General features: G+C 41.4%; 1 protein-coding gene across 1 annotated transcript in view; it reads left to right on the top strand.

Moving 5' to 3' along the window:
* The window catches only part of GRIN2A (glutamate ionotropic receptor NMDA type subunit 2A), a 1722233-nt gene that overhangs the window by 995508 nt on the left and 699289 nt on the right, over positions 1-27436 (top strand). The window contains exon 4 of the mRNA XM_069210410.1: positions 3602-3716. Within this exon, the coding sequence (XP_069066511.1) occupies positions 3602-3716 (115 nt within the window). The remainder of the gene's footprint in view (positions 1-3601; positions 3717-27436) is intronic.

Below are 27436 nucleotides of genomic sequence, written 5' to 3'. Positions count from 1 at the left end.
AAGTACAAGAGTCAGAAGCACTGTGAAATACCCACTTTCTAAAAGTGTTCTACAATGGTAATAAAACATCTGCTTACACTAATAAGCAGCATTTCTTACTATCATTCCAAACATGCCTGCGCTGCTCCCCATAGATCAGAAAATACCACTTAGACATACAACATGGATTTTCCTAATGCAACCCTATGAGAGAGGCAGCACTCGCAGCAGTGAGAAACCAAATAGGCTGTTTGCCACTATCAGGACATGTCACACAATAAGACACATGTCCTACTTTTTACCTACACAGCACCCTGCCCATAGGGCTACCTATGGCCTGCATTAGGTGTGACCTGCATGTATGTAGCAAAAGGGTAGTTCCAGGCCTGGCAAGTACATTTAGATGCCAAACCAATGTGGTAGTAAACTATGCACACAGGCCCTGCAGTGGCAGGCCTGAGACAGGTTTGAAAGGCTTCCTCTGTGGTTGGTGCTAGCTGCTCTACAGGCCCACTAGTAGCATTTAATTTACAGGCCCTGGGTATAAGGGATACCATAATGCAAGGGTATTTTAAATGTGCCTAACAGGTGTAAAGTGCCCAGAGTCCTATAGCCAACAAATGGAGGCCAGAAAAGCGGGAAAAGGAAGGCAGGAAGTTTGGGGATGACCCTGCAAAAGGGCTAGGTCCAACAATATGCATCACAATCCTGACGTCTAGCCCAGCCTTCTCTTGCAGTTCTAAATCACAGTTTGTATGTCAGCACATCGTCGAATTACATATCTTCTGACACAAATATGGTGTCCTAAACATTGTCTGAAAAACGATCTTCTGCTATTAGTGCTCTATTTTTGTTTACAATATTTAGGGCACAATATTCATGTTGCACAATATTCTGACCTCTATTTTCGTTCCGCAATTCAGACCTATTCACACATCATCCAATGTACATAAATGCTGAAATGCAGAATATCTTGCAATTCAGGTATAGACATCCACACATATCTTTCAACACACCTGTGACGGACTTGAATATTTCACTGATGTGCGTATTTTGCATTGTGTGTAAATCTGTCTTTTTAGGCTTCATCCTTAGTTGCTGCTGTCTTAGTGTGTATTTCTATTGCCTACACATGCACATTTCTTTCTTTGAGATAGTTGGCCTAACAACTAGTATCTTCTTGATGAAATGCAATGAGTTGGTAGTGTCATTGTCTACCAATCCTTCTCTCTTTCCTAGTCCTAACTGTTGTCCTCTGTTTATGCATCACTCCCACTGGTGCCAATCTTTTGATCCTGAGGCTCTCTCTCCGACCATTCCAACACTGAGGACTAACAGGTTGTTTCTTCTTTCTACCTCCCCTCATTCCACAACTACATATTTCCCACCTCTACAGTATGCTCTGCAGATTGACTATATATATCACCAGTTTGCAGTAAAAGAAACTTAGAAATAAAGTTGTTGATACCTAAAGATAAAGACAAAATTAGACCACAAAAAGTAGAATATTAAAAAAGTTGCAAAGGGTAGTAAAAATGCATACTTGAGGTTTGGAGTAATGGAGGGAGTTTGGGGAGAAATTTAAATGTAAGGTTAGATTTAGGCTATGTGTAGAGATAAGGGTTAGACTATGATAGGGTTTGAGGTATGATCTTGAAGTAAGATAAACAGTACAATTTCGGAATGCGGTAAAGGTAATGCCAAAACGGGTGAAATTTGTTTGAAGGGTCTGGCTTTTGGAAACATTATGTGGACATAAGTGTGGTAATCTTAACATTCATATCTATTTCCCATTCCATAGTGGATCTATTGGGGATTATTTATAACCTGCTGTAATGCAGCATCTCACAATTATTGAGACCCACGGTATCAGTAATCCCAGGTGCTGTACTCCCAAACTCCCCCCTCCCTTCCTGAGTAATACCAGCTAATGTGGAAGATCTTTGTGCTGGTTGTACACCTGGATAAATCATAGAGATCGGAGACCCAAACACTTTGGGGCATATTTACAAGAAAGTGGTGCATCGGTCCTGATGCTCCAATTTTCTTGTGTCGCCCCTGCCCCACCTAGCAACACCATGGTTGCTCCTTACTTACAATACGGCACACCATGCAGGTCATTAGGGCAATAGCATCAACATTTTTTACCCTGTTGTGGTGCTTTGCCGCACTAGCGTCAACATTTTTTACGCTAGTGCCACAAAGTTCTGGGAGGCCCATTGATTAAAATGTGTGCACCATTTTTACACCTTCTCTGAGCAGGCGTTAAAAATGATGGAAAAAAATGGCGTAATGAAATGTAAATGTCACTGCATCATGTTTTTCATGTCTCTCTGCGTTTGAACCCCTGCCCCCCTTGCATACATTATGCCTAACTCAGGCATATTGTGGCTCAAGGCTTTGCAAAGTGGTGCAATGCAAGCATTGCACCACTTTGTAAATATGGCATGGGGGAAAAGCCACCTTAGGGTAAAAAGCAAATGACCCAATGGTGGCATAACGTGATGCTATGAGATTGTAAATATGCCCCTTTGTATTTCATGTTTAATATTTTTCAATACTTCTGATGTACAGAAAACATGGATCTTTGAGGTGATTCTTTTAATCTTTTATATAAAATATATTGGGCCTGATTCTCACAGGTAAAGTGACACTTTCGTGTAAGTTTATGATTGTTTGCTATTCACGAATGGATTTAGGAGTAGTATCTTTAGGAGTTCGAAGTTTCCGCACATGAAATCCGTGCAAAAAAAAGAGAGGCCGCACTGTGGGGCATATTTATACTCCGTTTGCGCCGGAATTGCGTCGTTTTTTTTTACATAAGTCCCCTGGGCATGGCCATTGGGCAAGGGGGCATGACTCCTGTCTTTGCTAAGACATGAGTCATTTCTATGGGGGTTGGGAGTGAAAAAAAATGGCGCAAATCGGGTTGAGGCGAAAACATTGCCTCAACCTGACTTGCCCCATTTCTTGACGCCCAAGCCCCATATCCCCCTACGCCGGCGCTGCCTGGTGTATGTCGTTTTTTTAAACGCACACCAGACGGCGCCGGCGGCTAACACCGGCTAACGTCATTCAATAAATACGGCGCCCGCATGGTGCTTCAGAATGGCGTTAGCCGGCGCAATTTATTTTTACGCAAAACTGCGTTAGCGCAGTTTTGCGTCAAAAAGTATAAATATGGGCCTGTGTTTTTTTGGGCGGAGAATCCGTTTGTGAATAGCAAACAATCGAAAAAGTATGCAAAAGTTTCAGTTTACTTTTATGAATCGGACCTAATATGCTACTCTTGTCTAATATAGCGCTCAACCGCGTTTGCAAACTAATTCATACTGCATAATGGAAATAGAAATAAAATTACCTTAAACTCAAATTCTTCCGCACGTCCTCCTCTCTGACCCCCAACTGGGGTCTTTCAATGAAAGGAGTGGGCAGGAGAAGCTAATGAAAGGGGAACTGCAGCAACATTGTCATTTGTAAGTGCGTTGTCAGTTGCTTGACTCAGCAATGATAATATATAGAAACACCCACCTGCAGACAGCTACAAGACGCGTGCACATGTCTTTCTGCTCACCACCTACTGGAGCGTTCACTGATCCATCTGTGAACATTTCTCTTGCAGATTTATGATCAACGTGACGTGGGAAGGGAAAGATTTGTCCTTCACAGAAGATGGATATCAAGCAAATCCGAAACTGGTGGTCATCGTGCTGAACATGGAGAGGGAGTGGGAAAAGGTGAGCCTGCCTTCATTATTCCTGAAAAAGCAGCTCTCTAAGCAGCAGCTCTTAAATAAACAGAGAGCGAAGGTTTTTTCACATTGTTTCTGATTAATACAGCGCACCGGATGTCTTTCAGATCAGTTTCACCAGTCCATACAAAATGAAATTCAGACCGTTTTGCTAAACTTGCGTTTGATTAAATAGTTCAGTACACCCAACATAGGTTGCGGGTTATGCAGGCCCCCGGCACAAAAACCCAGAAATGTCAGTCACCTTGTACTTCTGTCACTTGATTCCAAATGTAGTAGTTGAAAGTTATACTTTCCGCTTCCTTTATATTCTCTGAAACAGGGCAAGCATAATAGAAGTGCATGATAGTTTGTTTTTTAAAATATAGAACACTCATGCCCATGCAATCATATAAAATAACAAATTAATGCACATACCTTAACGTAGTAACGTGCTAGTTTTGTCTATTAATGGTGTAGGGATTTCCAGACCTTCAGTCAAAATCAAATTTTGCCACCTGCAGCACCCCTAGGGCCTTATTTATACTTTTTGGTGCAAAACTGCACTAAGGCAGTTTTGCCCCAAAACGTTTTGCACTGGCTTGCACCATTTTTTAATACCAGCTGAGCACCATATTTATAGAATGGTGCAAGCCGGTGCAAAGGGTAGGCTAGCTTAAAAAAAAAATGATGTTAGACAGTTTTGAGTCAAAATAAATGATTCTGACCAGATTAGCATCATTTTTTGACGCTAAGGGGCATATTTATACTCTGTTTGCACTGAATTAGCGTAATTTTTTTTTTACTCTAATTCAGTGCAAAACTAACTCCATATTTATACTTTGGTGCTAGACCCGTCTAGCACCAAATTTATGGAGTTAAAGTCATTTTTTGGAAGAGGAAACCTACCTTGCCTTAATGAGATGCAAGGTAGGCGTTCCTGTGCAAAAAAATGACTCTATGGCCTTAACACCATATTTATACTCCCATGTAAAAATGGTGCAAGGGAGGGAGGAGGGGTCAAAAAATGGGCCAAGCTTGCTTTGCCCACATTTTTTAAGACCTGGGTCAGGGCAGGTGTTAGGGGGCCTGTGGTCCTATTTCCATGGTGGAACACCATGGAATAAGCCCAGAGGTGCCCTCCCTAGGCCCTAGGGGCACCCCCACCCACACTAGAGGGACTGCGAGGATGGGGGACCCCATCCCAGGTAAGTACAGGTAAGTGCATTTTATTTTTGAAAGTGCCATTGGGGGGCCCTGAAATGGGCCCCCATACATGGCACCGGGTGCAATGGCCATGCCCAGGGGACCCCTGTCCTCTGTGCTGGCCACTGGGGTGGTGAGCATGACTCCTGCCTTTTCTAAGGCAGGAGTCATGTGGCATGGTAGGTTTAGCACCATAAAATGATGCTAATCTGGTTAGAGTCATTTTTTTTCACTCTAACCTGCCTAAAGCCATTTTTTGGTGCTAAACCCTCTTCTTCTATACTGCCAGCCCCACCCGACTAAAGTCATTTTTTAAAAGTCTAGCCTACCCTTTGCACCGGCTTGCACCATTCCATAAATATGGTGCCCAGCTGGTGCACAGAAATGGTGCAAGCCGGTGCTAAACTTTTTGGTGCAAAACTGAGTTAGTGCAGTTTTGCAGCAAAAAGTATAAATAAGGGCCAATATTTTGTAAGTTTGCAGCGCTTTTGTGTCATAAAATGACGTTAATGCGGTGCAAAAAACATTTAAATCAGGGCCTTGGTGCTAGATGGGTCTAGCACCAAAGTATAAATATGGAGTTAGTTTTGCACCGAATTAGAGTAAAAAAAAATGACACTAATTCGGTGAAAACAGAGTATAAATATGCCGCAGAGTATAAATATGCCCCTAAATATGGCGTTAAGGCCATAGAGTCATTTTTTGCACGGGAACGCCTACCTTGCATCTCATTAAGGCAAAGTAGGTCTCCACTTTCAAAAAATGACTTAAACTCCATAAATTTGGTGCTAGACGGGTCTAGCACCAAAGTATAAATATGGAGTTAGTTTTGCACCGAATAAGAGTAAAAAAAAATGACACTAATTCGGTGCAAACAGAGTATAAATATGCCCCCTAATGCGCAGAAAAAAAGCCATTTTGGGGTCTTGTGTCAGGAGTTTTCCATGTCCTAAAGTTCACCTTATAAAAGTCCCACCCCTTACTCCGCTGCTGAGAAGAAAAAAAATATGGCTCGGTGGGATTACTCTGACAAAGCTCTAACACCTTCAAAAGAAACCTGTTGTGTTGAGTTGTCCATATCCCAAATATTTCATTTATGATTTGATGTAAATAATATTATATGGCTACTGCAGGTATTTTACAGGTACTTAAAAAAAAGATAGCAAACTAGTCACATGTAACTGCTAAACTTCAATCCTCAGTGAAGGTACTTTCTGCTGCCCTACAAGTCAAGCCTGATTCAATCTCTCCTTTGTAACATTTGTAACCATTGATTTTAAAGCCGTTTTGGGTGACGTAGTAATGTCATGCTATGTCATGTTATGTTATGGTATATAGTACACACACAACCATGAGGATATCCTGGCTCTTAGCGTGTGCGCTAGCCTACCCCCGGGCCAGTGGACTTACAGGTATTCAACTTCTTGTGGAACTGAGCAATGAACCTGAATATCAAAAGCTTTTCCTCTGCTTACTTCTTATGTTCCAGAAGCTATTATTTCTCCTTAACGATCTTTTGTGATGGTCTAGTTGTGCAGTTCTGTTGTGGCGAGTCATAGAAAAGACATTACAGCGACCATAATGTGGGTAGTGTGTCGTTTTTTACAGAAATCCTCTAACAAATGCGGCAAAAGCCCAGAGAGAAAGAAGAAACTGAGCGCTGCCGGCGTGTCATCTGCACAGAGATGAGCCTATGTGGCATCTGTCTCTCAGAATCAGCATGCTGATGAATCACTGCTGTCTGTAATAAGGCTCTGGTCACTGCCAGAGCAAGAGAGAGAGAGAAGGGACAGAGGAAGACGCACCATTGTAACTTTAAAGGAATTCTTGTTATTATAATCAATAGATACCTGCAAAGGGCATTCACAATCAGTTCATTACTGCATAACCCATGCCAGGTATTCTGCTGAATCACTACTGCTCAAATTATATTTATTTAGATCAATTACATGGAGTATGGAAATATATTTTATATGGATAGCTGGAAAACAGGGCTTAGATTTGATCATCCTGGACATACGATAGACATCGCTGTTATAAATAGACAGGGGTGTCTCATTCTCTTTGGACCATGATAAATACATAGAATCACATAGCTGAATTCTACAATTGTTGTAGTATAGCTAATAAGGGTACTTAGCACCATACATCACAGGGCAGCTTCATAGCACCAATAAATAAGACCTCATATCCTGGTGGTGAACATCCATGAAGAATCTTGATTGTTTGGCAGCAGTGTGAAATGGGAAGGCACTACCAGTCTTGTATGGTGTACCTCTTCTCATACCCGTCTACCAGGAGATTCTTTGGCTCCAAATCACTATAGTTTGCTATCACTATTGAGCCTCTGTAGCAAACGTGTAGCCAAAGCAACATAACTTCCTCTGGTAGAATCGGCCCACGCTAGCAGGTATTGCCCTGCTTATCAATACAGGTTTCTGCATAAAGCAGTTGACAATGTAGATTTTCCTAGTTTATGACAGAAAGTCTTAATTTTATTAAAGACACGGAGGCGAGTATTATGCATTTCTTTTCTTGCTTTATTCAATGAGCAGCAGTCAAGAAACTACAAATCCCATAAGGCTTAACATCTGTAGCCAATGGGATTAGAAACGTAGTTCAAAACACACCAGAACCAATAATAATAACGCTATGCCATTGTGACATCACTTGACTGCAGACAGCCCTCTTTTCTTGCGAATGAAGTTAATTAACAGTGAACAACGGGAGTAATAAACACAGAATAAACAGTGCCATAAGGAAAGCAAACACATCGGAGACAAAGTCTAAAATCTTGCAGAGGAAGGAATGGTTCGGCCAAACAGGAGAAGACGATCCAAAATTTGAAGGAAGCGAAACAGTCGGATGGTCTGATGAGATCCGATTAGGACGTTGTCTGAGTAGTCGAAACCGGAACTAAGGAAAGGGAGGGAGAAATAGGTTATACAAGAGGTGGGATAATACTCGCCTCCGTGTCTTTAATAAAATTAAGACTTTCCGTTATAAACTAGGAAAATCTACATTTTATGACAAGACCGGAGGCTCCTATTATGCGAATTTAAAGCATATTAATTACATTCAATGAAACATTATCAATCGGTTTGCAATAAAATACTTTAAAAGTATTATCGTTAGACTAATCTGCAGATTTCAGAATATCCTCTAAACGGGAACCTCCCCAGAAAGCCTTGAAAGCCATAGCCCCTCTGGAGGAGTGAGCCCCGAATTTGGAAACATCAATACCAGCCAGGGACATAATCAATCTCACCCAATGGGCTAATGTAGCAGAAGAAACCGGGTTATAGGGTTTCCTGAAGGATATAAGAAGTTGAGAGGAGGATGTTCTCAAATCTGCGGTCCTATGTTCGTAAACCTTGAGACATTGTCCCACACATAATTTCGGTTGGAGCGGAAAATAAGGATAAAAGACTGACGATAAATTGGTCTTGGTACGTCGTACAACCGAAAATAACACCCCCGAAGGTGTGAACTGACGGTTGGAGACGTCCAAAGCCTTTACATCTGATAAACGTTTTATAGAAACCAAACATAATAACATTGTCAACTTGGCAGATAAAAGTTTTAAAGATAAATTTGAATTATCTGGTAATGAAATCAAATATTTTAAAACAATATTAACATTCCACAATTGATTGTACTTTGGTAACGGAGGTTTGGAAAATTTTACTCCCTTTAATAATCGGCATACCATCGGATGTTCACCTACCGGTTTCCCATGGACATGAATATGGTTAGAAGAAAGAGCAAATCTGTAAAGATTAATGGTGCGAAATGCTTTGCCTTTACTGGCTTCTGAGGCTAGAAAATTTACGATAAAAATTACATCTGCTGAAAAGGGATTAATTTGTCTTCCCACACACCAGCCGTCCCAAAGAGACCAGGCTGCCTTGTAGGCTTTTTTGGTGCCTGGGGCCCAGGAGTTTGAGATATATTGGGAAGCTTCTGCCGAAATGACAGGGGAAGATTGGGAACCCCTGAGATTTTCCAGGCTGATAGGGTTAGGATATTGTTCAGAATAAGTGGATGGAGAACGGACCCCATAGGGATTGTATGTTGTGGAACACTGAAGGGTGAAGTTTCCAGTCGCTGGAGTCTCGAAGATGACGGGAGTACCAATCTGCCACCGTGTTGAGAACCCCTGGAAGATACTCTGCATGAACCGAAAGATGGTGTGAGAGGCAAAATTCCCAAAAGCTCTTGGCTAGATCTGCCAAAGGTTTGGACTTTGTACCCCCAAGATGGTTTATGTATCTGACCGCAGAGATATTGTCCATCCTGAGAAGGATTGCACAATGTACTTTGTGTTTTGCAAGACTTCTGATTGCAAAGGAGTCTGCAAGCATCTCTAAACAATTGATGTGCAATTTGGACTCCTCGGTTGACTATGTACCTCCAGTCGAGATGGGACCACAACGGGCCCCCCAGCCCAGATGACTTGCATCGGATTCTAACACAAGATCTGGGGCTGATGGAAAGACACTTTTTCCGTTCCAAGCATCTAAATGGTCTATCCACCATTGAAGCTCTGTGCGTGACTCTATGTCTAAAGGGACGAGATCGGAATAAGAGAGCCCCTTTCTTAGGTGCTGGATCTTCAATCTTTGAAGTGAGCGATAGTGTAAGGGACCTGGGAAGATTGCCTGGATAGAGGAGGAGAGAAGACCTACAATTCGAGCTAGAGTTCGAAGGGAAATGAGAGAATTGCGGAGAATTTGTAAAATCTCGGATTTTATTGATTTTATTTTTGACGAGGGTAAAAGAAGGGTAGCTGACAGACAATTGATCTGAAATCCTAGGAATTCTATGATTTGGGAGGGTATTAGGAGAGATTTTTCCCTGTTTATAAGAAAACCCAAGTCTTCCAACAGAATGCAGGTCGTTTTTAGGTGGGCTAGAAGAGTTTGAGGTGATTGACTTAAGATGAGGATATCGTCTAGGTAAATTAATAATCTTATCCCCTGAGCTCTTAGAAAGGCTACTACGGGCTTCATGAGCTTGGTAAAGCACCATGGGGCAGACGATAGACCGAAGGGCAGAGAGGTAAAGTGATACGTTTGATCCGACCATTGAAATTGAAGAAATTTTCTGCATTCCGGATGAACAGGAACCACTAAATAAGCGTCCTGAAGGTCCAGTCTGACCATCCAGTCGTTCTGAAGAAGTATGTCTCTGAGATGGAGAATTGTCTCCATTTTGAAATGCCGGTATACTACGAACCGGTTGAAATGTTTTAAATTGATGACTGGACGCATCTTTTTGTTCTTCTTTTGAACAAGAAAAATAGGACTGATGAATCCAGATGGATGAAGATGGGTGGGTGCAATCGCCTGTTTCTGCAATAGTGTGTCTACTTCGAGAGATATTAGATGAACCATTTCTGTGGAAAATTGGGGGGGAGCTTGGAAAAAAGTTTGGACCGGAGTGGAATAAAGTTCTATTTTGTAACCTAGAACCGTGCTTAACACCCAAACATCTGCGGTTATTGATTGCCAATTTGATGGAAAATGGAAAATACGACCCCCTGTCGGGAAAGAACCGACTTGGAGGCTTACCTGTTGGGCTGGAGGTTCTGGAATGTCTGGCGGACCTGGATCGATATCCTCTGCCCCGTTGGGGGTAGAATTGAGGTCTGAAGTCCTGCTGGTAGGAACTGTAATAGCCTCTGGAGCCTTGATTAGTGGAACCACGGCCGGTAAAGCAACTCCTGCCTCTACCGGCCCTGGCAAAAACACGTTTGTGAAACATTTTTCTCATTGACTGTTGGGCCTTGTCTAATGAGGTCAAAGTAGCCACGTATTTGCCAAGGTCTTTTATGAAGGAATCATCAAAGAGTTGTCCAACTGATTGAAGTTGGGGTTGAACGGATGCCAAATTAATGAGTTTGGGATCTAGTTTGATAAGTAAACCTTTGCGCCTCTCATGTATGAGAGAGGAATTTGTATTTCCTAGAAGGCAGAAGAAACGTTGCACCCATAATGATAATTCTTCCGGGTCTAAAAAGGAACCCTCAAGTCTGGCTGATTCGACGAGATCAAAAATCCTAGTAAGCGGACCCGTAATGTCTAAAAGTTTGTCCTGGCAAGAGGACCATGCTTTGTCCACGCCTTTGCGAGGGTCTTTACCCTGTTTGGTGAAGAAAGTCAGCATTTGTTGGTCAATGGTAGGGGTGATCGTGGCCTTATTGGAAAGTACAGGACGAGGGCACTCTGACTTTAGTTTGGACCTAGTTTGTTTATCCAGAGGTGAGAATAGTTTTTGTGCCACATAACGGCCCACATGATCTGCCGGAAACCACTCAGTAGAATTGGGGTGATGAATTTGAGAGGGATCAGACATAGGGAACCCTTCTGAATCAAAAAGTGAAGGAGCAGCAGACGCTACTTTTGATTTTTTAGGAGGAGGTATGGAGAAAGAATCATCATCGTCCTTGTCATATATTTATGAATCTGAATCTACATCAGGCATGTCCTCATCTGTATCCTGAATAACGGGAGAAATAACAGGAAGAACATTACGTTCTTTAGATTTCCGTTTCAAAGAAGATTTTGGAGCCATATTTTTATACTCCTTGGCAGGAGCCTTGTGAGCAACCGCGTCCTCTCTCGTGTGTGAGAAGGTCTCACTTTCCATTTGCGTCCCCGCACCTGGCCTTGCTGGTGGACGTATACTGCATTCCCCCGCAGTCTGGACCGATTTGGAGAGTAAATTAGAAAAATTGTTCTCCAGATTTCTTGATAAATTCTGTAATGAGGAAGATACTGCCTGATGGACAGAACTTCTAATAAAATTACAGAGTTCATGTCTGATATCTTCCAATTCGTTGGAAGCACCCTGCTCCATTGTGGAAGTACCAGGTTCCATGGTGGTTAATAATTAATACAAATTTCTATGTAAGCCAAGGAACAATTAGTTTATATCCAAATTGAAATAAATAAATTTGGTATAATTTAAAAGGGGGAAAAAAACTTTGCCAGGAAAAAACGGAGTCTCTTTAAGCAAAAAGGGAAATAAAAACCAGGGCTATGGGATTGCGAGGGGTTAAAAGTATCTCAAAATCGAGTTGAAGCGCCAAAACATTGTTGAAGAAAGAGAACGAGTGAGTAAACGAAGCGTCCTCCGCTCGGCGTCCTCTCCTCAGGAGCAATCCAAAAGACAGTTGCAGCCTGAGGCAGAGGAATGCCAGGAATTCGGAGCACGCGCGCGCCGCGCGTTAAAATGAAAACAACATCTGCGCGTTGACAGTAGGAGTGTTTGAGCCCATGACAGCGCGAGCGCTGTTTAAGAACGAACGTTAATTAAAAACACACATGCGTCAACTTTCCGACGACACAGCATGCTTTGCAATATATATCATTTAAAATAAACAACATTACATATATAAATCACAAACGGAGCGTGAATAAATGAAAGTGCGACTTATTTTGACTGCAGCAGCAAGAAAAGAGGGCTGTCTGCAGTCAAGTGATGTCACAATGGCATAGCGTTATTATTATTGGTTCTGGTGTGTTTTGAACTACGTTTCTAATCCCATTGGCTACAGATGTTAAGCCTTATGGGATTTGTAGTTTCTTGACTGCTGCTCATTGAATAAAGCAAGAAAAGAAACGCATAATAGGAGCCTCCGGTCTTGTCATAAAATTCTTTATACCCTGAAGCTGGTGAATGTAGTTAGGCAGATCTAAAGAATCTCCTCCCCTATAATTAATTCAAGTAGGCATTTAAATATGTTTGCCATATTTCCCAATAATTCATCTGGGCACTTAGGTCTCGATACACACACTTATTAATTAATTCCTCAAATTAAATAGGATCCTACCTAGCTGTTTCCTAAAGTGTATTCACCTGTACTATTCCTACATACCGTTTTTATTGCTGTCAGCTACCAACTCTTAAAACTATAAATGACTATGCACCAAGTACACATCTCAACAATCTCCCACCTTTACTTTAAGCTGTTGATGCAGTGTTACTCGTTCATAGGCAGGGGCATAGTTGAGGAGGGATGTTTGGGGTGCTACACCCCCTAATAAATGTAGTTTCTGATAAATATTTGGCCGAGGGGCTTTCAGTTCGGTATTTTCAGATGTCAGCCGGATTTGAGCAGGAATTTTTACATACACACAAACAAAAACACACACACACCCGCTCTCTGTTTTGAATGTCTCTAAAAATATTAGTAATTTTATAGAATATTGTGTTTTCTCTCTTAGTACTTTCCCCCAAGCCGCATTCCCCTCCCTTTCCAATCCCCGTTAGTCCCCTCTCATGCACCTTACGTGTCCTATAATGTATTTGAACATTTTATGCTAGTTTGAGTGTCAAGTAATGTGAAGTCTACACCCACCAAATCTTACTTACCACGCTATGTCCCTGTTCATAAGCTAGTTGGAACCATATATATCTGATAAAGTCTAGAAGGAGTAGGTCCTTCGTGATAAGTGTATGTATTTATTTAATACATTTACATAGCACTATATCCCACAGAAGGGCTTCCTACCCTATTACTAAGATGAAGCAGAACACTAGAAAAATAGACCAAGAGAAGTAAATAAAATGTAAAGGCACTAGGAGGCATATATAAGAGCCCCTAAGGCCACTGGAGCGTCACTTTTCCTGACTCTCCAGTGGCACTATGCCCTGTGCTGTAATTGCAAGCTGGCATTAAGCCACTTTTTGTGGCTTAACGCCACCTTGTAAATACGACCCCTTCACACGCAGCCCTTTGCGTGGAAGGGACGTGCAATGGGTGTTGCTGTGGGCGTGCCACGGCAACCCCCATTGCATTTTGATACTTCCTCAGATTTACGGGTTTTTGTAAACCTGAGGCAGCACCAAAACCTAACCCCACCCCAGGGGTGGCGTTAGCAAGACACAACGAAAAGGAATATTTTTATTCCTCCTTGTTTTTTGCTTTTTCTCTGGCGCTTCTGTTTGTGCAGCACACACAGAAGTGCCAAATCTCCATTAGTGATTGCTTATGTGCAGGAAGCGACACCTTCCTGCACGTAAACAATCACACCCCTCAACGCAGACATCCTTGCACGATGGTGCAAGGATGTCTGCTTTGGGTCTGGCAGATAAATTTAACACCTGTGCAGGGGACATCACAGGGGTGCACCGTATTCAATTAAGTATGACAAGTCCATTCGTTGTGAAAATGATGGAGCACTGCGCTGTCAATTTTGGCGCAATATTGCGCTCTGTCATTTTCCTCTAAATATAGGTCTAGGATTGGCAGAGTGTCCGTATACAGCACTTAAATGTTGGTTTATTGTGTTATTTGAATGCAGTAGTGGTGGGAATGGCCATTAGATATGATAGCAGAGGGTAAGGAAAGGTTGAGCACATTGACACTTTGTATTTTGAAGCCATGTCTGCTAGATCTAGGTTTGATTGTCATAAAATAATATGCATTTCTTTAATTGGGAATACTTTTGTGGTCATAGGGGAGACCAATGACTTTCCCCTAGCACACTTACAAATTTAGAGCATTACAAAATGTTATGAACTGAGAGGCAATGCCGATCACGAAGGTCACATCGTATATAAAAGTAGATGCCCCCCTCCCTGGCTCTGTTTCACATCAGCAAAGTGTAGGGCTAACTGTGCCTTCTTGATTTGAAAAACGTCTTGATTGGGTCTTTCTGTAATTAGCAGGATATGGGATAGAATGCCCTGTACCACATATTGTAAGGGTATTGCAATTCACCAAGATGGTAATCTGATAGGCCATGTTTAAGTGTAAATGATTCCTTATAATAAAAGGTCACACCATCCAGGTTCTCCCAAACATTGTTACAAATCCTTCCTGTGAGAGACTTTAGAGTGTCAGATACGTGGGGAAAAAAATCAACACCGCGGAAGGAAACACACAAACTTTGGGTAAAAATATACCTTATGTACCAATGCACAGCTATCGTTAAACTCTTGTGGTTCAAAATGTGCATTTCTGTGCAGATAGATGCATTCTTTCATTATGGAGCTCAAGCAATTCAGCAGATGAACATACTGGTAAAATTAGCGGCTTATGGCCCTTATAACAGCCTGCGTGGGGCATAGATCAGCAGTGAGATGTGAAAAGCTAGCTATGCATTTCGTGGTTTCATCGGCAGTTATAATTTTACTGCGTGAACCGCCTTGCACAGGTGTGATGGTTCTAGCAGCAGACAGCGTACAGTCACTAACCAATTGTAATGGCTTATTAATATGGGGTATCTATGTAATTTTCATTTAACTGTTGAGCAATAGTATCACAGCTAGAGTACAATAAGAAAATGAGAGCCTTCATTTGCCGTGATTACAGGGTTCTAGGTATTGAACATCCCGTGATAGAAAGATTCAATATCAGAGTAGTCAGGGCTTTGCAGATGACAGAAGAAGTGAGGCTTTCCATATATACATTGATGAGTGTTTGGAGAGGAATTAGTAAGCAGCTGGAGGCAAAAGGGACCGCACAGGAGCCACAAAGAACTGTACTGACTCTTTAAAGAAGAAGAAGAATAGGTAATCACTGTGGCACCAAACTGGAAGAGTGAGAATGCAACATCCGTCATCGGAATTAGCATGAAAGAGAACATGCACATATAAAGAGATAGCTTCTGAAATGTGTGGCGAACACGACAGGGTCACATGTGCAATGGTAGGTGACATATGCTGAGACAGTCATGTAAAGGCACCTCTTAGATGCTTACCTAAGATAAACTACATACTTTTGACTTGCTATGGCTGGTTTCTCTGAAAAGAACACTTGTAACGGAGACATACCTCGTCCTGCAAAGAGAAAGAAAGATAACAACTAGCGAATGAAGGATCAGACTAGCTTGAAGCTGTAATCATGAAGTTGAAGTATGACGTTACATGTGCTAAGGATATGCAAGAAGGACCGTGCTGTGCAATGTTATAAGAAGCAACATCTCACTTTCAGATTTTATAATTATTGTATACGAGTTAGAGTGCAACTTTTAAGTCTTCTCTTGTAAATTAGTTTTATTGGAGCAGTGAACAGGCCCATTTTCCCAACCCAAATGTTTGGTTAGTAGAAATCTGTGCTTAAAACCTATTGCTCGGAATATTCTTTGGTTAATGTGAAAGCAAGAGGACTTTGTTTTCAGATAAAGATCTTTGTATTTGGTTATCTGCATGGGTGGTTGTGCCAACAACTATGCAATTTTTCATCTAGCCAGGTGATCAGGTGTTTATTGCCCAATCTCTTTTGATTATTTCATGGGCAAGAGTCCCTCACTGGGAATATACCCATGATATGATGCTGAGCACATGAGGGGTGACATGTTTAGGTCAATTTTGTTGACCTAAGATTGGTGTGATGAAATATAAGGGCTGCTGAACAAACAGTGCATTTAGAAGTGGCTTTTAGGCCAATTTTTGTGCCTGAGGGTGCCAGGTTTGTGTATTGCTTGTTCTGTCTGCAAAATGCAACTGATAGGTGCCACTGGAAAGTCTTGTGTACTGAGTATTGTTGATTTGACCATTGTTAGAAATTGGGTCTCTAGTTGGCAGAGCTATGCACCTTGTCTAAGTAAGACCAAAATCTTAGACAGGGTAAGTCAGTTACTCTCCCTAAATTAACCTGTGCTCACCCTCTGGTAGCTTGGCACAGAGCAGTCAGGCTTAACTTTAATGGCAATGTGTAAAGTATTTGTGCAATACTTAATTTACAGCAACACAGTGAAATACACCACAAAAAAACTAGGAACATAGAGAGCATTTATCTGAGTAAAACAAGACCAAAATGACAAACATCCGATAAGTAGAAGTTGAGGTATGATTTTTTCAAGATTAAATGTAAAAGAGTGCTTAGAAGTCACTACCGGTCAAAAAGGTTACTTAATCAAAAATACAGGCCAAATGCAATGGAGGGTAGGCCGGCTACAGAACCCATGCAGGGCCAGCTGAAACAATACCTTTGATGGAGCAAAGCATTAATGCCAAGGGCACGATGCGTCAGTATTTCCCACGCAGTCAGGTCACTGCATTGTCGTTGGGCTCCACTGAAGTGAATGCGATGCTTCGTTGTCGAGCCACACAAAGTGCTGGCATCGGGCCGCACAGGCTGTTAATCCACTCTTGTCGAGTAGCCTCTGTGTTGGCATTGAAGGAACAGGGCACCCAATGTTTCTCATGCACTCAAAGCTAAACGTCGGTTTTCGCAGAAAAATCCGACTTCCTTATCAGTTGTGATTTTAAATTGTGAATCCAGAGACAACAAACTCCATAATTCTAGCTTTTTCCAAAATGAAAGTTACACCTAAAGGAAGCTTCAAGGTTACCCCAATGTTAACCTACGGGAGAGATAGGTCTTGCAGTAGTGAAAAACAAATTTAGCAGTCTTTCACTACCAGGACATGTTCAACTTCAAAGTATGTGCCCAACTTTTTAAATACACTGCACCCTTCCCTTGGGGCTAATCAGGGCCTACCTTAGGAGTGACTTCTATGTACTAAAGAGGAAGGTTGGTGCCTGGCAAGTGGGTTCACTTGCCAGGTCGAAATGACAGTTTAAAACTGCACCAACTGGCTCTGCAGCTGCAGGCCTGTGACATGTTTACAGGGCTACTGGAGTGGGTGGCACAATCAGTGCTGGAGGCCCATTAGTAGCATTTAATTTACAGGCCCTGGGCATGTATAGGGCAATTTCAAAGGGACGTACAAGTAAATAAAAAATGCCAATTGTGGATAAGCCAGTATTGCTACATTTGAAGGACAGAGAACAAACACTTTAGCACTGGTTAGCAGTGGTGAAGTGTACACTGTCCTCAAGCCAACAAAAACAAGGTCATAAAACGAGGAGAAGGAAGGCAAAAAGTCTTGGGGTGACTCTGCAGAAAGGGCCAGTTCCAACAATCGTGCTGTGAGTTGTCCGTTGATAACAGATTATGGGGGTTATTCCAACTTTGGAGGAACTGGTAATCCGTCCCAAAAGTGACGGTAAAGTGACGGATATACCACCAGCCGTATTACGAGTCCATTATATCCTATGGAACTCGTAATACGGCTGGTGGTAAATCTGTCACATTTGGGACGGATTACCACCTCCTCCAAAGTTGGAATAGCCCCCTATATGACCTTTCAATGATATGTTGGGTGTGTGTGTTAAGGCCTGTCTACTGAGTACTAACTGGCTGTTTATGAGTGGTGTGTAGGTTTGACAGTGACCTAAGAGACAAAACCTGTATTGCACTATATGCATTTGGTTGCCATATCATGTAAAAACTAACAGTACCACCCAAGGTTGGTCTGTAGAAAAGAATCAAAGTAAAATATATGAAAAGAGACTAATTATATGAGGGATAAAGTACCCCGTGCAGTACATTATAAGGAGTTTGCAATTCACAAGTTGTTCCATAACCATATAGAGGAATGAGCCAAAGGCTGGCCTCCTTTATAAGATTATGGAACTCTGAGGTGACTTACAATATCCTTATCATGTATGCACGGGGGTACTTTATCCCGAATAATACATGGTCACAGCACCAGCTTCCCCACAAACCACTTAAGATCTTGGTGCGTAGCTGTTCCATATGAAAGAGTGAGCATACCTGCAAACATGAATAATAATAATAAAACCTCTAGTAAAAAATTAAATACCTCATAAATCTGTTAGATATTTGTTGTAAACGTTTCATTATAGGTCAGATTTTCTTTTTGTTGAAAAAAGCTACAGTAGCTCGGAATGTGTAGAAGCATGCAGAAGGATTACAGCTTTTCTCTAACTTTCTAAGGAGTGCAAAATATTATCTCTTTTTCTCATTGTGAGGCAGAAAAATAAAGAAGAAGAAAGGAAAGCAACATTCTGGTTTCCTTGCTTTAAACAGCACTTCAGTTATGCTATGTGACCTGTCCTGCCTTTCACCTTAGCTGCTTGCTGTGACAGCAGACATTGCCATGTCAGACCTTGACTATTTTAACTTATAATAGTCGAGTTCTGACATCACAAGTCAGCAATTACAAAGGAATTAGAGACTAATGTTTATATAGGGATTACAGAATCCCATGTATTATAAAGTTACTAGTATGTGGCTCAAAATACGGCAAGTCGAACAAGAAGCCTTGCTGAACAAAGTCAGGCACACATGCTCTAATCTTTCATGCAATGTTATGCAGCAAGGCAAGTTGCTGTGCTGTGAGGTATGAGGGAGAGAGAGGTGAATTGTTCTTTAGTTACAAAGATATGGCAGTGTTTAGCTCTCTCCCTCCACTGGCACATTTGTGTCTGCCTTGTGTCAACACAGGCACACTTGCGCCATAATGCAGGGGGGTCTGGGTTGTGGGCAGGATTATTTTTGTGCTGGAAGGTATTCCTTCCAGCACAAAAACAATCCTTGGAAGATTACGTATTCCACTTTGTATGGGTGCTGCACAATGCATTGTACATGCAAGGAGAAAGTAATGAGGATCAATTAAGATATTTCTTCTTACTGAGTCAAGGTCGAGTATGTGCACCATTTTGGTGCAAACCCAGATTTACTGACTTTAGTAAATCAGGGTTTGTGTCTAAATAAATGGGTGGATGAACTGGAATGCCCATGCTCCACCTACATAATGCCTCCCTAACACAGCGTAACACAAGGCTGTGCAAGAAACCTCTTGCCTTACTTTGCATGTGAAAAGTGATGCACGGCCACTCAAATCTCAATTTGCGTGGCTCTGTAAATGTCACTTGAGCACTTACATGGCCTTGTGTGATTCAAAGACAATGAAAGTGCAAGTAAATCTAGGCCTAGGTGTTGAAAATGCAACCAAGCCCAAATCAGCAAGCATCTAAAAGTGATAACGTACATTTCATGTTTTTTTACTGCATAGGGATATTTGCCATGATGGCACTATTAAAGTACATTTGTGGACTTGCTGTATAATTCAGCCTTTGGACTGTTTTTGGCTCCATCCACAAGTTTAGAGCTAAGATGTGCAATTGCACAATTACAAATTTCTGTTTAATTTTCTTTAAGGAAACCATTTTACAATGCTCATAAATCCCTTCCTTGAAGCCCCTTATCAGAATGGCAGTAACCGGGAATCAACAAAAACGCACTTCATACATTTGTAGTAAGCTTTCGTGACCATTCAAAAAGAGAAAATTATAATGTTTGTAGGTACTGAACTTTATTGGTGTTCCCAACATTCACATTGCCACTTCTTCCTCAAGAAAACCCTTGATCGCTATATTTTCTGCAACACCTCACAGTAAAATTGGACCAGCTAGCAGAGTTTACACCATTTCATCCTGCATGTATAGAGGGGTGCAGTTCCTGAATATATACTTAGTAGTGGATATTTGTGAAGATCAAGGTGAATGTTAAGTGTCCTAACCGGTTTCTGATTCTTGTCTTGAGCTTTTGCTCCTGCTATTTTGATTAACATTTGAGAATGCTCACTTGCTTGTTCAATCTGAAGCGGAGGCCACATGTTAGTTTTCAAGTTTTGTACCCAGTATTTACAGTCACAGCTGTTTGGCACTATCACAAGTGAGAGAATGGCTGTTCCCTGCTAGCCAGAACACACGTTGTTATGGGCATATTTACAAGCCCCATGCGCCGGTGGTGAATCACTTTATTGTGATGCGCTGGCGACGCATATTGCAGGCCCCTATCTACAATGCCACTTCGCATTGCTTTTCATGGCCTTGGAGATATAGTGTGAGGCAGTGCAAGTCGCTGTGCTGCATTACACTGCGTCAGGCAAGTGAATGGCTATTGGGGTGGGTGCTCCCACACAACTACCCATGGGTTTTGATGCATTCCCAGGTTTGCAAGAATCTGAAAATCTGGGAATGCATCAAAACTGTACGCCTCCCGAGGAGAGGTGCAGCGTGGAGATTTTGTTTTATTTCTCCTCGTTGGTTCCTCTTTCTATGTGTGCTGAATTTTGCAGCACACATAGAAAGAGGAAAATGCCTCCCAGGATTGTTTTTGTATAGGAAGGTGCCCCTTCCCGCACAAAAACTATCCTGCTGACAACCTAGGTACCTTTGCATCAGGGTGCAAGGGTGCCTGCGTTAGTGCTAGGCAGCAATTTGTGTGCCAACACAGGAGGAAAGGGCAGAAATGCACATGTCTAGTAGATACGGTGTATTTCTACCCTTTCCAGGTGTCGTAGGGCAACAGGGTCACTTGCTGCACTGCCCTGCGCCACAGGGCTTGTAAATATGCCCCATAATCTGCATGGAAAGTTTGCCTCCTAAACCTCCTTGGCTTCCCAGACAGATGTGAAATATCAGACAAGTTGTACCTCAATGGTGATGGTGTATAATTGAGCCAGGGTGCAGTTCAATGCAAGTATCACAGTGGAAACAAAGATGTGAATGTCCAGCCATGGTGGTCAGTGTTTGTAAAGTCGCACTACTTTAATGAAATGTCAAAATATCAAATATATTTGTCTTAGAAGCGAGGATCAAATTGTAAGTAACACATAGTTCATAGTAAGAACAGTAATGCAACACAATGAAGCAATAAAACTAGGACCCCTAGCTATAAAGTCTACATACTCTTTGGAATCCATAAATGACTATGAACACCAGAAAACTCTTAAAAATGAGAAAATGCCTTACAATAGCAATACTGTTACTGTAACAGTAGAATGGCTCACAAAATATTTGTCACTGTACTGTTTTTGATTGCTTACGGATTGCCAACTTTTGTGATTAGTAATCATAATGAGTGCAAGAACTAAAATAAAGCTGAACCACAAACAATACTACATCAAATGGAAATACAGTGCAACAGTAACATGCCAATGGGATGGGAAGTGTCCCAGATTATTGGACGGCAATTTACACAGTCTAGGAAGATGTCTACCTCCCTGTTCGGAGTTAAATGTTGTTGGCTTAAGGGGTCCATTTAAGGACTCCTGACTGAGGAAAAAACTCCCTCAGTGATGGATTAAGCCAAGCAATGGCCTGATCTGCAATGAAGGTATGTAATCCCAGAGTCAGGAGGAGGTCACATAGAATGATGTGGGTCCCTCTTGATCAGACCAGAACTTAGGCCACCAAGGTATTGGACCTATGCCAATGCTGCAGGGTCAAGAAGGAGCTAACCTATAAAAGTTAGTGTTGGAAGAAAGTGTATTCAGGAGTCACAGTCACCACTCAACTCACATTCGTTCATAATAGTTTTGATAGGCAGGCCAGAAGAACATCTACAGGGCCTTCAAGTTTTTACCCAACCCTGGGGAAATAGGCAAAACTGAGGGTATATGCTATTCTGTCTCCAAGAGGATGATCAAAATGGCTTATATGCTCAAGTCCTACTTGTTGGGCCACAGCTCATAGACAATCAGTGTCTGAACATTCCTTAAAGATCATAAATACAGCCAACCTAGTTGGAGGAGAGTTTCCCTCCGAAGAGTGTTTGTGAAGATTAATCCTGCCATCTTCCCAAAATGTTTTGTGGTGATACCTACATGTCCAGTTACCCAGATACATTCACCAGGTGCCTACTTTAATGTGAAATGTTGGCTATTCACCCTTCTAGGTCCTGTAAAAAAGTGGAGAAGAGAGGAATAGGAATTAAGAGATGGAGCTGTTTTTTCTGTCTTCTGTAGTAAATTTCCATTTTAAATCATTTAATTTCCAATTTTAGAAAGATAAAGTTGTTGTTGAACAGATGTATGAAAGCAAAAGGTGCACTACTACTGTTTGTGAATCACCTCACATGTGCACTTGTTTTAAGCTTTACGGAAGGACACTGGGTGCCATAAAGCACTGAATTCAGTTTACACATGGAGATCAATTGGCATAATCCATTAAAACGACTTCTGCACCATAAAAACCTATAACCACAACCACCCCAGGCAAATTGTATTGCCAGTGTCTTCTGCATTGACAATTAAACAATGATTTCCAAGTCAAGACAAAAGGGTGAGGAGACCAATAGAAAGTCTCACTCTGTTTGTGTATAGCAAATAGTGTAAGAGAAACACTATACCTGCTGTTAATGAGTCCCTCGGAATTAGGCAAAAAGGACCTGGGCCTTTTTGCAGGGTCTTCCTCTGATTTTTGGCTTCTTTTGTGAAACCAATTTTTGATGGTGTTAGCATGCTGCCTACCAGTGGTACAAATAGCGCTGGCACACACGTAGCACCAACGCTATTATTCGAGGCCATTCCTCATTTGCATGGGGACGTGGCCCCATGTAAACAAGGAGATCTCTTTACCACTGCACCCATGCTCTATTATAGATTCAGGCACAGAGGTAAACATGCCTTTAGGAGGCACACTGAAAGTGTGCCACAAAAAGGTGGGAAACTTTCAGTGCACCTCATAAAGACAGCCCTCTGGAGGGGAGAAAGTGAGTCCAATGGACTTCCCAAACACTCCTTTGCAGGCGGGTGTAATTACTCACTGCAATATCACAAAATAAAATGATGGACAGAGTGTTGAAACTTTTCAAACACTCACCCCCACTCACAGATCTGGGTTTAATTCATTGTTATTTTGCTTGCCACGTCACCCCAGTTCGGACCCAGCTCTATGCAAATCAGTCTTGACCCTGCCCCCAGTGGGAACAGTCCAGCCCAAACTGCCAAGCCAAGTCTTCCCTGGATAATATTCAAGCATCCTGGGACCGGTTTCTGGGTATCACCCTTCATCAGCCAGGCTAGCTTGAATCCAGTGGTGCAACAAGCAAGGGACCCACGTCTGGGCATACCCTAGCCACTTAGGGCACACAAAGCAATATCACAAAATAAAATGATGGACGGAGTGTTGAGACTTTTCAAACACTCACCCCCAGTCACAGATCTGGTTTAATCCATCGTTATTTTGCTTGCCTCGCCACCCCAGTTCGGTCCCAGTTATATGCAAATCAGTCTTGACCCTGCTCCCATATGGGAACAGTCCATCCCGAACTGCCCAACCAGGTCCTCTCCCTGGATAGGATTCAAGCATCCTTGGACCGGTTTCAGGGTATATTCCTATTTATTTAAATTTACTCTATTTTTATAAATTGGTTTGGGATTTTTCTTGAGTTGCATTTTCACTTTATTACTGTTTGTGTGCTGCTTCAGTATTTTATGCATTGTCCCTAATTTCTAATTTAGGCCTGACTGCTTTGCGCCTAACCACCAGATTGACTTTTGTGGTACACCCTGACAAGGGTTGTGGTTTTTGCTGAAGTGGGGTTTCCACTCTCTCTCAACCAATAACCCAGTTTCTTACACAGGTCATCTAAACGCTTGTGAAAATGTTTTGTCTCCAAAAACATGACCTGGCCTAAATTATTTGAAGTTTATGAAAGCTGCGAAGAGATATTTTTTAACCAGGTTTCTATCTTTTGCATGTTAAACTACATCAAATCATTAAAAACCAGCACAAAATCTTTAATGTTTTTTGCCCTCATGACACTGCACATTCTTTCACCTGCTGTAAATATTCTCAACATTCACTGTCTCTTACACGTCACCAATTTGGAAAGAAAGTGCAGACAATTATGCAAATATAAAAGACTTCTAGCGTGTATGTAACTAAAGTTATCTTTGAGTTCTTATCGTAATCAAATAAAATTATCAATGTGACACAGATCATTTGCCTGTCAACGTGTCACTGTAATTACAGTTCGATGTGGAATTCATGCATATTACTATGTGCCTGGGAGCTCTGTCCAATGTATTATTGCAGAAACATAAATAATATGTAAACCCCATATTTTAGAATGTGCTTTTGAGCTCTTTCATTAAGTGTGAGCAACATAAACCATTTCAACTATATCATTTTAATAATATAAATGAAAAGTTAATTAAACAGCATGTATATATCCAAGCAAGAGTCTGCAAACATATAATCCCAGAAGAGACAACTATAGACTGACAATTCACCAGTGTCATGCATAAACACACATTCCCAAAGTAGAAAATATCAGAACAAGGAATGTTACATTTTTGTTACTTCTAACACTGAATACTTTTTCATCCCCATTGCATCCTATAAATGTTTTAAAATAAAATCTAGCAAATATGTAAAGACAATTATTTGAACCAAATCTATCAAGGACTGTTGATACTCTTTATTATGACAAGTCAAAGCACCAGACATTGATACTTTAACCCTATGAAATGCGCCACCTAGATCACCAGTTATGGAGCTAAAGTATGCAGATCTGTATGCATGCACAAGATTACAAAACACCATGGGAGTTGGTAGTATCCCTCTTAGATGAGAAAAGTATTCTACCAATCTAGGTATGTACAACAAATGTGGTCTATAGGTAAATGTCACAGTAAAGGCGGAAAGCACCAGCTCCGGTTGTGGACCAGACCGTGTGTGATCTGATTTGCGTAAGGATATAATGATTTGTAATCACTCCCAAAATGAAGATATGGCATATGTTGTTGGGTACTGACGGTTTCAGGTCAAAGTCATCGTAAGTCATGCAGACATTGCCCATTGTCAGTGCCCATAAAGCTTGTTTGGTATTTATGAGATCCTTCTTAGAGCTTCCCTACTGGATTGTTACAGGTAGGTAACCTTTCCCTTACACTCACTATATTACATTTCTGCTTTCAAAAGTTCATGTATTGAATGCAGCTTTTCGCAAGCTACAAGGCATATATCATGATGTCCTCCTCTGGCTTAGCGCAGAGCCAGCAGCTGCTTGTATGCGCCTATACTTTATAAAGTTAATTTATTTACCCTGGCAATTCTCTAAATTAGAGCTTAAGTTTGAGGCATTACATCTGGAAAGGAGTGAGCATAGTTTGCTTCATACTAATTCTGAGCTTTACTGTCTAAAATAATGTGGTAACTCAGAGAACTATTAGGTTAAATGAAATCACTTTACAAACTCCAGGCACATGAAAACTGGATCAGCTCTGCCCTGAGCCTGCAAAGCCCATCTTTAGAAGAACCACCAAGTACAAAAAATCCTACTTGTAATCACATACGTTTTATTACCAAGAGAAATGTGTTTTTAAGGTAGTGTCTTTCAACTGAACAAAGGAAGCTAGCATTATCCATTGCTCAAGAACAAGATTCACAAATGTTCTATTACAAAGCAAATGTAGGGGAGAACTTTGAGGAAATGCTTTAGAAACAAACTAAACATTCATAAGTCAATGTGAAATAAAAGTCAATAGCATATTTCAGCCCAACGTTTATTAACATATGCATTACAACAACAAAAATGACATAGAAATTATGTTTCCAATCTTCAGTAATAGTTGCCAATGCAAATTATCATTCATAAAGGACCATGTCACAGCTGCACTGGAAATACTCTTTTATCAAATACAAATTTCATTTGCGTGGATCACACTTTCTACTTCTGGCCATGATTTAAAGTAGAATTAATCATTACTTTAAGCAATTAACTTTGAGGATCAATTTATGTTGAATATGTTGGAATTACATTTTAGGCTCTAACACTCTTCAGAGCATATCGCGTCCAGTGCAATGACAAATCATCAGAGCTGGCAGCCATTGGCCAATGTAATTTATTTACTGGCATCGATTCAAGCAATATTTTTTGCTGATGCAGTCCTTCAAGAGCAGACCTTTCCCGTTTTCTTCTAAATTGAAAACGTAATGTTTCAAAATACAATGACACAGCTTTTTTTCACTGTTCAACCAATCATAATTAAACAAAATAAACATTACAATGTTAATGTATAAACATTTATTGAAGAAAGGGCCAGTGTACATAAATGTACCTAATTATATCTTTGTTTGTTTCATATTGATGAAAGTCCACATTTATCGCACAACTCAGGGCAGCAAGTAAAGTTGCTGTGCTGTGAAAGGGAGAGCGTAGAATAGCACCATATCTACTGAGATGTGGCGCTTTTCTGCTCGCCCTCTGTGCTGATACACTTTCGACAGCCATGCACCAATCCAGACAATGCCCATACCCCATACATGGGACACTCGCTTGACACAAAGTAGGGCAAGGCAGTGAGTGCATTGTACAACTTTGTGTTGATTTGGGTCTCTATCCAATGCAAATCACGATTTGCGCTGGGGTCTAAATCCCACATGAATACTTTGCATCATGTTTGTGTTGGAAAAGTAACACAAACCAGATGCAACATTTTTCTAACCCTGAGGCTGAGTGTTATGTGTCTCTTTTTGTGCACTTCATGTCACTAAAAGTCTTGATTAAAGTCTTCAGTCTTTTAAAGCCTGCCTGCTTGCAGCCTTCGACTGGATACACATGAGTCCGCTGCAGAGAAATCCTTATAAGACTGAAATTCTCTCATTTTGGATCTTGGAGTCAACTGATGGGAGTTGGGTTGGCCAACATCTCTTCCTTCCTCTCCAACACCAACCTTAGTGAGTAAAAATATTGGAGTCAAGTATGATAACTGACTTTCTTTCAAACCGCTAGTTTCTGCAATTCTAAGTTCCTGTTTTTGGCTGCTCTGCGCATTCCTTTTCCTGCTTCCACTCCACTCCAGGAAGACGGAGGTTCATGTGCTGACAACTTCTAGATCAGACCGTGCTAATACCCTTTACTAGGGCCATCAGAAGACCTAATTAGATGGTCCAGAATGC

Source organism: Pleurodeles waltl, chromosome 10 (assembly GCF_031143425.1).
Source record: "Pleurodeles waltl isolate 20211129_DDA chromosome 10, aPleWal1.hap1.20221129, whole genome shotgun sequence".
Taxonomy (NCBI): Eukaryota; Metazoa; Chordata; class Amphibia; order Caudata; family Salamandridae; genus Pleurodeles; species Pleurodeles waltl.
The sequence above is the reverse complement of the archived record's forward strand: the minus strand, read 5'-3'. Positions and strand labels throughout refer to the sequence as shown.